Source organism: Neoarius graeffei, chromosome 10, assembly GCF_027579695.1.
Source record: "Neoarius graeffei isolate fNeoGra1 chromosome 10, fNeoGra1.pri, whole genome shotgun sequence".
NCBI classification, from domain to species: domain Eukaryota; kingdom Metazoa; phylum Chordata; class Actinopteri; order Siluriformes; family Ariidae; genus Neoarius; species Neoarius graeffei.
Genome location: NC_083578.1, coordinates 26,963,986 through 26,978,038, shown reverse-complemented (window position 1 = coordinate 26,978,038; position 14,053 = coordinate 26,963,986). Strand labels below are relative to the sequence as shown.

Genomic DNA, 14,053 nt, shown 5'->3' with positions numbered 1-14,053 from the left:
ATGTCTACCATTTTAGAGGTGCAAATCGTTGTTTTATTGTGACACAAACAATAATTAAGATGAAAAAACAGAAATCTGGAGTGTGGATAGGTATTCACCCTCCAAAGTCAAGACTTTGTAAAGCCACCTTTTGCTGCAATTCCAGCTGCAAGTCTCTTGGGGTATGTCTCTATTAGCTTAGCACATTTAGCCACTGGGATTTTTGCCCATTCCTCAAGACAAAACATCAAGTTAGATGGGTTGTGTTGGTGTACAGCAATCTTCAAGTTATGCCACAGATTCTCAATTGGATTGAGGTCTGGGCTTTGACTAGGCCATTCCAAGACATTGAAATGATCCCCTTTAAACCACTCCAGTGTACGTAGCTTTAGCAGTATGTTTAGGGTCATTGTTCTGCTGGAATGTGAACCTTCGTCCCAGTCTCAAACCTCTGGCTGACTCAAGCAGGTTTTCCTCCAGAATTGCCCTGTATTTAGTGCCATCCATCTTTCCTTCAGTCCTGACCAGGTTTCCTGTCCCTGCAGATGAAAAATATCCCCACAGCATGATGCCGCCACCACCATGCTTCACTGCAGGAATGGTGTTCTCAGGGTGTTGGGTTTGCGCCACACATGGCGTTTCCCATGATGGCCAAAAAGATCAATTTTAGTCTCATTTGACCAGAGAATCTTCTTCCATGTGTTTGGGGAGTCTGCCGCATGCTGTTGGGAAAACTCCAAACGTGATTCCTTAAGCAATGACTTTTCTGGTCAATCTTCCATAAAGCCCCGCTCTGTGGAGTGTACAGCTTCAAGTGGTCCTATGGACAGATACTCCCATCTCCGCTGTGGATCTTTGCAGCTCCTTCAGTGTTACCTTTGGTGTCTTTGTTGCATCTCTGATTAATGCCCTCCTTGCCCGATCTGTGAGTTTTGGTGGGCGGCCCTCTCTTGGCAGGTTTGTAGTGGTGTGATATTCTTTACATTTTGCTATAATGGATTTAATGGTGCTCCGTGGGATATTCAAAGTTTGGGATATTTTTTTATAACCCAACCCTGATCTATACTTCATCACAACTTTGTCTCTGGCCTGTTTGGAGGCTCCTTGGTTCTCATCTTGCATGCTTAGTAGTGTTGCAGAGTCAGGGTCCTTCCAGAACAGGTTGATTTATACACACATCATGTGACACAGAACAGAACAGACATCATGTGACACTTTCACTGCACACAGGTGGATCTTAATCAACTAATTATGTGACTTATGAAGTGAATTGGTTGGACCAGCTCTTATTTAACGGTTTCATTTGAAAGGGGGTGAATACCTATGCACACTCTAGATGTTGTTTTTTTTTTCATCTTAATTATCATTTGTGTTACAATAAAACAACAATTTGCACCTTTAAAGTGGTAGGCATGCTGTGTAAATCAAATGGTTCTAACGCTCCCAAAACCCATTTTAATTCCAGTTTATAATGCAACAAAACAGGACAAACACCAAAGGGGATGAATACTTTTGCAAGACACTGTATAGTTATAACCCACAGTCCAAAAGACATGTAGATTAGGTTAGCAGGCCACTCTAAATTCCTCATAGGTGTGAATGGGAGTGTGATTGGCTGTTTGTCTGTGTTAGTCCTGTGACAGATTAGCAACCTGCCCAGGGTGAACCCCGCTTCTCTCCTGAAGGCAGTTAGGATTGGCTCCAGCTGACCTGGCAACCCTGACGGATAAGTTGTATAGATAATGGATAGATGAATGGATATATACAGTTGAGGTCAGAAACTAACCTAATGGTGAAAGTAAATACCGCACATACATTTCAGTCAGAAGTTTACATACAGTGACATGAATGTCATCTTGGATATGAATGTCATGGCAATATTTGGGCTTTCAGTAATTTCTCTGAACTGTTCTTTTTCTGTGGCAGAATGTACAGCATACATCTTTAAAAAAAAACGCTAGAATTTGGTGCACAAGTTTTAATTTTCTTTGAGTTTTCTGAAATCAACAAAGGGTCAAAATTATACATACAGCACACCTAATATTTGGGTAAAATGTCTCTTCACAAGATTCCCCTTGACCAAACATTTTTGTTTACCATGAACAAGCTTCTGGCAGAATTCTGGTTGGATATTTCATGACTCTTCATGGTAGAATTGGTAGAGTTCAATTAACTTTAGTTTTTTTTTTCTTGGCATGGACTCCACTTATAAGCACGGTCCATATATTTTCAATAGGGCTGAAGTCAGGACTTGTTTTAAGCTTAATGTTAGCCTGCTTTATCCTCCACAACCAGCTCGGATGCGTGTTTGGGTTCATTGTCCTGTTGTAACTCCCAAGTTGTGTTCAAGTTTCTGATGGCTTATGCTGAAGAATTCTGAGGTAGTCCTCCTTCTTCGTTATTCCATCCACTTTGTGCAATGAACCAGTTCCACTGGCAGCAAAACAGCCCCAGAGCATGATGATCCTACCACCACCACCAGCTGGTACAGTGTCCCTCTGTACATGGTGGTAATTGTGGCCAAAGAACTCAATCTTTGTCTCATCTGACCATACAGCGATCCTCCAGAAGGCTTTTTTTGTCTGTGTGGTCAGCTTCAAACTTAACTAAAGTTTGAAGGTGTCAATTTTGGAGCAGGGGGTTATTTCTTGGATAGCAGCCTCTTAGTCCATGGTGATCTGAACTGTAGACAGTGATCCATCAGCTTCCAGTTCATGGCAGGGTTGTGCCATGGTGGTTCCCAGGTTGTTCCTGACCATCCAAACCAATTTCCTTTCAGCTGAGGGTGACAGTTTGGGTTTTCTTGAAGCAAAATGGCTTGGCAAAGTGACTACACCTCACAATAACTTGCATACAAATGTTTGAACTGATCTTGGAATTTGCAGCTGTTTAGAAATGGCTCCAAGAGACATTCCGGAGCTGTGTACATCTGCGATCCTCTTTCTCAGATCTGCACTGAGCTCCTTGGACTTTCCCATTGTATTGTGTGTTGGTCAATCCAATGAGTGCTGTAAACAAACCCTTTTTATGAAGGCACAGAGAAGCTACCAGCTGTAGTCAATCATGATCACTAACAGGAAGTTAAGAGACCTAGGCTTTGGCAAGATAAGAGACATTTCGGAAGTTTCAGCACCTCTGAATTAATAATCTAAGTGAGCGGATGTAAATTTTTGACCCTGTATGTATAATTTTGACCCTGTGTTGATTTCAAAAAACCCAAAGAAAATTAAAACTTGTGCACCAAATTCTAGGTTTTTTTTTTAATTAAAGCTGGGATAGGCTCCAGCTTGCCTGCGACCCTGTAGAAGGATAAAGCGGCTAGAGATAATGAGATGAATGAAGATGTATGCTGTACATTCTGCCACAGAAAAAGAACAGTTCAGAGAAATTACTGAAAGCCCAAATATTGCCATGACATTCATATCCAAGATGACATTCATGTCACTGTATGCAAACTTCTGACCACAACTGTACATGTACAGATTTAATTGCATCAGTAGAAGTCTTGGGCGAGGGCTGCTCAGGAACACGACACTTGAGAAGATATTCTTAGCTTGCACGAGAGAGAAAACAGACTTAAATCATGGAGTGGGAGGCGTCACTATGACAACCTGATGTTAGTGGCTTCAACATAGAGGGTAGCAGGATTATTGTAGGTTTAATTACGTTCTGCATTTAGAAAGTAAATCTCCCTAGTAGGAAGAACATGGAGCAAAATTCATGGATCAGAAACTCTACTCTTGTAGGTTTAACAGACAGTAAGTTAGTGACCTGTCTGTGCAACCAGGAAGTGGATTTATTATGTTATTCCAAATAGCATTACATGTGTCAATCAAATGTAGAGAAATCAGTCTCCCAGGCCCCCAGGACAAACACATTTCATCTTTTACAAAAGAAAAACAAATTTTAATTAATTCGCAGTTGCCCAGTGGACAAGTTGGGTTAACACCAGGAAAAGAAAAACAAACAAGCAAGCAAACAAAAACAATACTTTCTATTGACTTCTACAAAACAAACATTTTTATTTGGTGGGAATATTTGAACACCATATGCTTCAGTGTGCTGTGACGCACCTCAATGCTACAAATATAGCACATGCTTCTGTACCCCACCGCCTGCTGCACTACACATATCAGCCATGGTACGATTTGGCTAGCAGGTCTGGATGAGGTTTTTACTCATCTGATTAATCAGCATGCGCAGAGGACAGATGATTTGCAAATTCAGGAGTTGTATGTGGATATGTTGACGCAACTGAGCAAGCTACTGAGCAAGCAAGCAACTTTGCAGTGCAAAGCTGTCATATAACTCTTCTATTAACATGCCGAAAGAAAATACAGATGTTAATCAGCATCGATTAATATTTTTACACATGCCATGAGGAGAAGAGAGGAGAGAACATCATGTCTCAGCCAAAAAAAAAAAAATCACAGCTTAGAGACTTTTTCTCAAGGTCGCAAACACATTAGAAACACACACAGGCCATATATTATCACTTTATTTTTAAAAATAAAAAAAGGTTGTCAGGCAACCAAAACATGGGACTGGGCAACACTTTGGCAGATTATTTTCATACTGAATGAATTTAAGATATTTCCTCTTCTGATCACTGTATAGTTTTTTTTTTAATAAACGTTAAAATTGTGTAATAAGATTGATAGTAAAGTAAAAGAATGATCAGGTTTTGCATATGATTGACTTACCCCACTATGACTATAATGAAATCCAGCATGTTCCAGCCGTTTCTAACGTAGGAGTTCTGGTGCATTACCAATCCATAGGCTATGATCTTCAGAAAGGTCTCGATAGTAAAAATGATCAGGAAGGCATATTCTACTGTCTCCTGTGAAAAGGGAAACACAAAAGAAAAGATTTGCGTTACACCCACCCACCAACCAATGTACTAATATACACAGGTTAACTATGCATTATAATTGATTTTTTTTTTTTTTTGCATATCATTTTTTATTCTGTCCACATTCATTGGATATGAGCAATCGCCCACTCTGATTGGCTACTCTACTACTAGGCTATCAGTTCATATACGGTGAGTAGAGAAAAACAAAATGTCAGCGCATGTTGCTGAACCAACCGAGGACGAAATAAAAACTCTACTCGAAAACCAAACCCCAAAAATTGTTCTCAAGTATTAAAAGAAACAGAAATAGCTAAAATAATATAGTCTCCCCCACCACCACCAATATCTCCTGTTCCACACTCCAGCCCAATCGGTAGCACTTTAAGGTTTAATCAAGCTTTAAGTTGGTCTGGAATGCCACGAAAATATTCTATCCATATTCACTGGATATGAGCAATTGCAGGCTCTGATTGGCTACTCTCCTACTAGGCTATCAGCTAGTGTGAGTAGAGAAAAACAAAATGGTGGAGTGCATCAAGTCAGAGCTATCACTTTGTTTTCAAGTATTTGAAAGAAACAGAAATAGCTAAAAGAATATAGTCTCCTCCCAAATCTCCTGTTCCACACTCCAACCCAGTCAGTGGCAGTAATGCACCTTTAATTTGGCTTGCCAACCGCCAAAAAGGCCCCAAAGAAGAAGAAGAAAACCCCAAAAAAGAAGCAACAAAATATGGAATAAAAAAGTATTTGATGGGAAGAACGTAAGTTTTTTCTTTTTTCAATAATTATCTTATTTTTCACAAATTGCTACCATCATTTCGCTGGTTTGTTTCCATTCTAAGCAGAAATGATTTTGTCGGACGTTTTGTATGAAGTTTTTATTTATCGAGTTTGCAAAAAATAAAAATGCTCTGTTTCTCAAAATCCAGTGAATGTGGATAGAATAAAACAGTTATTCCACTCAATCTCGTCATACATGGCTTATAGCCAACTCATGTACGGCTCGATTTTGTGGAATAACTTAAATGTTATAACTGACATCTTTATTAAATCTTATACATAATATGGAAGGAATGAAATACAATATACCGGCGACATACCATAATAGGAAAATAATCCACACTTAAGTGGAGTGATGAGGCCCGACATGAAGTGGTTAGTACTAGTAGATTATTTTCCTATAACAGCACAGCTGCAAGTGTTTTATTCCTCTTACACCACATCAATTTGTCAATGATTACAATTTTAAATTTTTTAAAGAATGATACATTGTGCTTTTTATCATTACCGCCGCCAACTTTGTTGGAGGAGGTTATGTTTTTGCCTCCAGTTTTTTTTTTTTTGTTGTTGTTGTTTATCTGTTCCCAACGTAACTTAAAAAAGCAGTGAACAGATTTGGATGAAATTTGGTGGACAGCTTTAGTATTATCTTCCGTTCAAATGACTTGATTTTGATGCGGATAATATGTGGCTTGGTGGAGATATGCACTTAAGGAACATCCATGAGACAAGTTTAGCTCCAGTTATCACTAATGTTACATGTTAGAACAGCTATAAACAGCAGTTCTCTCATCAGCTTTGATTATTTTCTTTCTTATCTTGGCATTAATAAGACTTTTTTTAATAAAAAAAAATACAGCTTGTCAATTTAGCAACTGAAAAAAGAAAGAAAATCCTTTGTCCTGAAAACTCTCCAGTGGTAGAAATGTTACATAAATGTCTCCTTTCAGAATGCTTCACCACATCAACAAATTTACATTTGGTTTGGTTTAATAATCCTTATTTTTAATTAATCAGTTTCTTACAAGCCTTATGTAGAACGTCTGCTAAACGAATCCCATTGAACATGAAGGGCACTCGGTAGACTGCATACCTCCGCCAAGCTACATATTATCATCATCAATTTCAAATCACTTGAACCTAGGATAATACTAAAGCTGTCCACCAAATTTAATCAAAATCCATTCACTACTTTTTGAGTTACATTAGGAACAGACAAAAAACAAAATCCTGGATCCACATACATATCTGGATTTGCATCCAAATCTAAATCATTTGCTCCCTGGCCCATAGCCCACCTTTCCTCCAAATTTCATCAAAATCTGTTCACTACTTTGTATTGCATTGGGAACAAACAAACAAAAAGTCGTGCAGAGCATGATACTTGCGAAAATCACAAAGAAACGGAAGTTATGGCCGATTAGGTGTTTTTACACGATTTGTCCTTGGTGACTTTGACCTTTGACCTTGACCCACCAAAAACTAATGATGTCTTTGTATGACCCTAGTGAGTTGTCCTGTGCATTTTGGTGAAGATTGGTCAAGAAATGACGACGCTAGAGCACCAACAAACAAACAAACGGACAGATCGACATGCAAAAATCTCCGATTTTCGCAAGTAACAAACAAATGGAGGTGAAAACATAACCTCCTCCCAGAGCCGGCCCATGGCATAGGCAATATAGGCAAATGCTCAGGGCGCTGCGTCCATCCAGGGGCGCAGAAACGGGGGGAGAAAAATTATGACTTCCACTATTCTGAAAACGAGTCAGCATTATAATGTCTTAGCCTAATTTAATTGTACAGCAAAGCATGTAGTCAGGGTGCGATTTGTCAAAAAAAGCGGGGTGGGGTGTGGTGGTGGTTGTTAATCATGAAACAATAAGCGCTCAACAGTGGTTCGCCCTGTCTATAGTGTGTCTTCGGGCGCGCAAGTGCGCATCCGCGGCTATTCTCTGTTTTGGCCATGTAATCATAGCCGGCGATTGCTATAGGCGACCTAGGCAAGTGCCTAGAGCGCAAAGTGTGCCCAGGGGCGCCAAGGGCAACCAAAACCCCACCAAAAAGGAGGGATGGAGTTATTGAATGGAGATGTTACCAAGTGCATCAGTGGTGTACAGTGTTTTCAACCACTGTGCTGCCGAACTCTAGTACCACGGAACACTAGTGTGCCGTGAGAGATCACCAAGTGTACCGTGGAAAATTATAGAATGACTGTATATTGTAAATATTGGCAACAGCGTTTTAGTTTCAGTCAACATTTTCTATTGGTGATGTGCCTTGAGATTTTTTCATTGAAAAAAGTGCGCCCTGGCTCAAAAAGGTTGAAAAACAAGTGTAGCCTACGCAGTAGTGGTCGGTGATTTCCTTATGCCTACTAAAAATGCACAATGATAGGTTATAAGGGGGGCGGGGGGAGTGGTGTTCATCGGGGAATGAGAATGGCTATCCACTGCAAAAAGTAGCCCAGACTACAAGTGCTTAAATGAAGAAATCCAAACTCTCGGGTGCGCAAGGGCGCAAACGAAGGCTACAGGAAGAAACAAATAGAGCCAAGTATAGAGGTAAGTCTGATCTAATCTCTCATATCAACCATTATAGTGGCAAATTAATATTTTAGACGCCTGAATCAATGTCTGCCTAGCTAACTAGATGCAAACAGCAATAGACTTCAATAACAAAGTACCCATAATAGCACTTTTGTTTGAAAATACAGCCCATTGATGTCCTAACAGGGTGCTTAAGTTTGCACAATTTAGAATTGTAGAATTTATTCATTTAATTTGTTAATTCTTCAGAGATGACTTAACTTTTAATAGCAAAAAAGAAACTAAAAATAATTTCTTGTTTATTGTCCATGCACTACACTTTGAACAGGGTGCGGAAGAGTTTTTGCCCATTATATGGAGATATGTATTGAATTTGTGTGGTCATTTTACTTTGTGACACTTTATGTTAATAATGATAACAATAATAACAATAATGAAAAAGATAAAAATGACTTCTTGTTTATTGTCCATGCACCGTACATTGTTTAATAGTAATAGAATAGAGTGATTAGATTAAAGTGTTATTTAGATGTTATTAGAGGGGTTTTTTTCTTGGGGGGGCAAAACTCAATCTCGCCTAGGGCAGCCAAAGACCTAGAGCCGGCCCTGCCTCCTCCATTAAAGTTGGCAGAAGTAATGAACTGTTACTATTGAAATGATCCAATGATTGTTGAACCATTATCAACCTATCACTTCAATTACATCCGGAATTAGTCAGTACTTCTGTTACACAAAATTGATTAACACCCTCTGGTCACTCAGATTTGAGAACGTGCGTGACAATCCAGTGGTAGAAAGATACATAGAATATATTAGACCAGGGGTTCTCAACCTTTTCTGCTTCGAGGCCCACCTATTCAAACTTATAACGAGTCGGGCCCATTAAAAAAGATCCCCAATTATTTTGGCTCATCTATTCTATTCGAATCTAATAATCTATTGTAAAGTGTATTAATGGAATGCAACATCACTCCCTGTTACAGATGGGAGCCCAGGAATTAAATAAATGCAATAAAAACCAAACTGTTTTTAATTGTAGGTCTTGTATTTAAAACTGTATGGATGTGCCAGAAGCCAACATAAACCCATGCATGCAGGGCATTCTCAGTCAGAAGGGATTAATGATCCAAAAGGGGAGTCTGGTCCATTAACACAAGAACTTATTGCCATGTTTGTGTACAGCAAACCAAGAAGTCCACTCAAAAGAAGTGTATATAGAAACCACTCAATGGGATTAGATTCTTACATGCTAACAAAGAAGGTTTTTTTCCTACGAGTTGGAAAATTATCCATCCGTTGAGTTCTCCGACATCTCAAACTACCTGGTGCTGCAGACATCGTTCTACACGGGGACACAGATGAAAACCTGGAAGAGCATGGAGGCGTACGACTTTTTTTTTAATACAACCCCGATTCCAAAAAAGTTGGGACAAAGTACAAATTGTAAATAAAAACGGAATACAATGATGTGGAAGTTTCAAAATTCCATTTTTAATTCAGAATAGAACATAGATGACATATCAAATGTTTAAACTGAGAAAATGTATCATTTAAAGAGAAAAATTAGCTGATTTTAAATTTCATGACAACAACACATCTCAAAAAAGTTGGGACAAGGCCATGTTTACCACTGTGAGACATCCCCTTTTCTCTTTACAACAGTCTGTAAATGTCTGGGGACTGAGGAGACAAGTTGCTCAAGTTTAGGGATAGGAATGTTAACCCATTCTTGTCTAATGTAGGATTCTAGTTGCTCAGCTGTCTTAGGTCTTTTTTGTCGTATCTTCCGTTTTATGATGCGCCAAATGTTTTCTATGGGTGAAAGATCTGGACTGCAGGCTGGCCAGTTCAGTACCCGGACCCTTCTTCTACGCAGCCATGATGCCGTAATTGATGCAGTATGTGGTTTGGCATTGTCATGTTGGAAAATGCAAGGTCTTCCCTGAAAGAGACGTTGTCTGGATGGGAGCATATGTTGCTCTAGAACCTGGATATACCTTTCAGCATTGATGGTGTCTTTCCAGATGTGTAAGCTGCCCATGCCACATGCACTAATGCAACCCCATACCATCAGAGATGCAGGCTTCTGAACTGAGCGCTGATAACAACTCGGGTCGTCCTTCTCCTCTTTAGTCCGAATGACATGGCGTCCCTGATTTCCATAAAGAACTTCAAATTTTGATTCGTCTGACCACAGAACAGTTTTCCACTTTGCCACAGTCCATTTTAAATGAGCCTTGGCCCAGAGAAGACGTCTGCGCTTCTGGATCATGTTTAGATGCGGCTTCTTCTTTGAACTATAGAGTTTTAGCTGGCAACGGCGGATGGCACGGTGAATTGTGTTCACAGATAATGTTCTCTGGAAATATTCCTGAGCCCATTTTGTGATTTCCAATACAGAAGCATGCCTGTATGTGATGCAGTGCCGTCTAAGGGCCCGAAGATCACGAGCACCCAGTATGGTTTTCTGGCCTTGACCCTTACGCACAGAGATTCTTCCAGATTCTCTGAATCTTTTGATGATATTATGCACTGTAGATGATGATGTGTTCAAACTCTTTGCAATTTTACACTGTCGAACTCCTTTCTGATATTGCTCCACTATTTGTCGGCGCAGAATTAGGGGGATTGGTGATCCTCTTCCCATCTTTACTTCTGAGAGCCGCTGCCACTCCAAGATGCTCTTTTTATACCCAGTCATGTTAATGACCTATTGCCAATTGACCTAATGAGTTGCAATTTGGTCCTCCAGCTGTTCCTTTTTTGTACCTTTAACTTTTCCAGCCTCTTATTGCCCCTGTCCCAACTTTTTTGAGATGTGTTGCTGTCATGAAATTTCAAATGAGCCAATATTTGGCATGAAATTTCAAAATGTCTCACTTTTGACATTTGATATGTTGTCTATGTTCTATTGTGAATACAATATCAGTTTTTGAGATTTGTAAATTATTGCATTCCGTTTTTATTTACAATTTGTACTTTGTCCCAACTTTTTTGGAATCGGGGTTGTATGTGTCTGGGTTAAAGATCTGGGGATCAGGACACTACAAGAAAGATGGTGGTAGACGGCTCAAAGTGCAGGAATAGTGTTTATTAGCAGGCGGGATATTTACAGAAATGAAAGCAGAGTATTTAAACAGGTGTTATGCACATGGCTAGAAACAGACGTGACAGTGATGATGATGATACTTCGCAAAGCCTCTGTGAAAACAGCGTCCGTATCTGTATGTGCTGATTTTGTCAGACTCAAGTGCGTGAAGACGTGACAGTTGAGTGTTCGCGTGCTGTGTGACCACAACTTTTAGTTCACGTGTATATCACCATCAAAATGCCTCAGTTTCATCGAAACCCATCGCAAAACATCACGAACTGTAGTGTGACTGTAGCTTAATGAGGCGGATGTGACATCAGATGTAACCCAGCAATTGTATCCTACTGAGTAAAAATTAGCTTCAACTTGGGGGGGGGATTCATGGCCCACTAGATGGCGCTTCGCATTAGACTATACGTGTATAATCTTTATCACCTTTGCCCCTGGTTTACAAACAATAACTGGCTGGACCTCAACAACATGAACAAGACGAGGAACATTGCAAGGAAGGTAGGACAGACAAAGCAGAGAAAGATACAAAGAGGTCTCAAATGAAATCCTCTCAGAAAACAAACAGCTTTGACACAGGGACTGGAGGTCATTAATGCACCGAGAGCAGGAAGTAATGTAGCCTGTAATTGAATGTATCCCTGTGACCAGAGCCGTGTGGCTTAGGATTAAAAATAGCCACAATGTAGTGAGGAGATTAAGCCCATCTGAATATGAAAATCCAGCTATCACAACACATGTCAGAGCCATTACTCTGATTTCCTGTACTTTTGCAGAAGTGCTTATTTTATACAATGAACTATTTTTTTTTTTTTTGGGGGGGGAGAGCAGGTCACCATTACTTTTGTTTATAACCGTAAATGCCATGCCCCTGAAACAAGTCCCAGAATTTAAATATCTGGGCAGCATATTTACTGAAAACGGAAAAATAGACAGCGAGATTGAAGCACGAATGCAAAAAGCCAACAATGTTAGTTACCAACTGGCACCCCTGTTGAAACACCCTTACATTCCCATGAACATCAAGGCACAACTCATCAGTACCATATTTGTGCCAACCCAAACATAGACTCTGACCAAAACCTTAGAAAGAAGAATAACAACCTGTGAAATGAGATATCGAAGAAAAGCAGCCAACAAGACCAGGCGTGATAGAATAAGGAACAAAGAAATAAGGTGGATAGTGGGCACAAGATCAGTCCATGATCACATTCAACAACAACAAGGTATCAAATGGTTTGGCCATCTTGATAGGATGTCAGTCCATCATCTTGCTTTTAGAAGCTACAACAAAAGGAGCTCAGAGACCCGAGCTTGAGGGTGGCCTCGCAAACGCTGGCTTGATGGCGTGAGGGAAACCCTCAGAACCTACTACCTGTCTGCTACAGAAGCTGCCCACCAAGCCCTTGATCAACGTCTCCAACTCCCTGCGACACCTCAAAGTCCAAGCAGAAGATAAAAGAAAGAAGATTATAGATTTTAGGTATAAATAATGCATCGTTTAGCATTCCTTTAACCTCCTGAGACCCGGCAATTCATTTTTGGCCTCTGTGGGGGACAGGAGTCTGAGATCTCTTAGTCATTTACTATTTGTGTGATCTATTAGAGTCCTAATGAACTGTCAAGCATCCTGGGCTTTCTACAGATACCACAGCTGTGGGGGTGTGGCTAACAGAGCACATGCCCTGTGTCCGAAACCACTCACGCCATTTTGTAGTGCTGTCCGAATATATAGTGAGAATTATTATACCCTACATAGTGGACTCGTAGTATCCCATGATGCACCGTGAAAAGTAGCATACAACCGATGGTCACTAACCAAGCAATATATACCATCATGCATTGCAGTTGTGCTGAATGGACGGAGGAAGAAACACATTAGAAACGGACATTCAAGTACAATTAAAAATAGTAAGAGAATAGAAAATAAGCTAAAACAGAATAAGACAGATAAAATACAAGAATAAAAGTTACAGTGCAGAGCAAGGAATTAATCCAAAGCCTCAAACTTGATCGAATAAAAGGCAGCGGCAAAGTATTCAGCCTTGATTTAAAAGAACTGAAAGATGCAGCAGACACAAAGTACTTTGTATTTATTAATGTGGGAAATACGCTCAGTATAATATGTATTTATCACAAAAATACATGCGTGTATTTATTATTCTGAAAATCAGTGCCGACTGATCTGGCACGTTTTAATTGTGCGACAGTAATGACGTAAATAACGGCGCGGCGGAGTAGTGTCCAAAAGTGGGGTGGGGTTTTTTTTAATTAATTTTTTTATTTTACTAATGAGCTCACTATATAGTCCTCTATATAGAATTCCCTAGATAGTGAGTAGGGAGTAGTGAATGAACGAGTGATTTCAGACAAAGCAATGGACTTTCTTTTCAAAATGGCTGCCATTTGCTGTTTCCACATTTTTTGGCAACAAGGGAGGTAAGTGATAATTTTTTTTTTTGCAGTTACTATGTTTTTGCTGCTAAAAATCTAATTGTTTATTCAACATAAGAGCCTTAACTTTAATTTAGTGAGCTTTCAGAGATGCACAGTAATTGTAACTGTTTGAAAGCACAACTTTTATCGAATGTTCTTCATAGTGGACAGCAGGACTAACTAACCCCTATTTTTAACCTAATCCTGTGACAATAAATTTTGGAATTTATTCAGTAGTCAAACTCAAATCGTGTTGTTGTTGTTGACTACCCCCCCCCCCACCACCACCTTACTGTGATCAGCAAATAAAGATTTTGCTCTCAGAACACTTCCCCATTTTGATGTTGCAGA

At 39.8% G+C, this 14,053-nt stretch overlaps 1 protein-coding gene across 14 annotated transcripts in view; it reads right to left on the bottom strand.

The window, feature by feature from the left end:
• The window catches only part of cacna1db (calcium channel, voltage-dependent, L type, alpha 1D subunit, b), a 410,093-nt gene that overhangs the window by 216,182 nt on the left and 179,858 nt on the right, over positions 1-14,053 (bottom strand). For all 14 annotated transcript variants that reach the window (XM_060931662.1, XM_060931659.1, XM_060931664.1 and 11 more), the window contains exon 4: positions 4,683-4,822. In XM_060931662.1, coding sequence (XP_060787645.1) covers positions 4,683-4,822 — 140 coding nt within the window. The remainder of the gene's footprint in view (positions 1-4,682; positions 4,823-14,053) is intronic.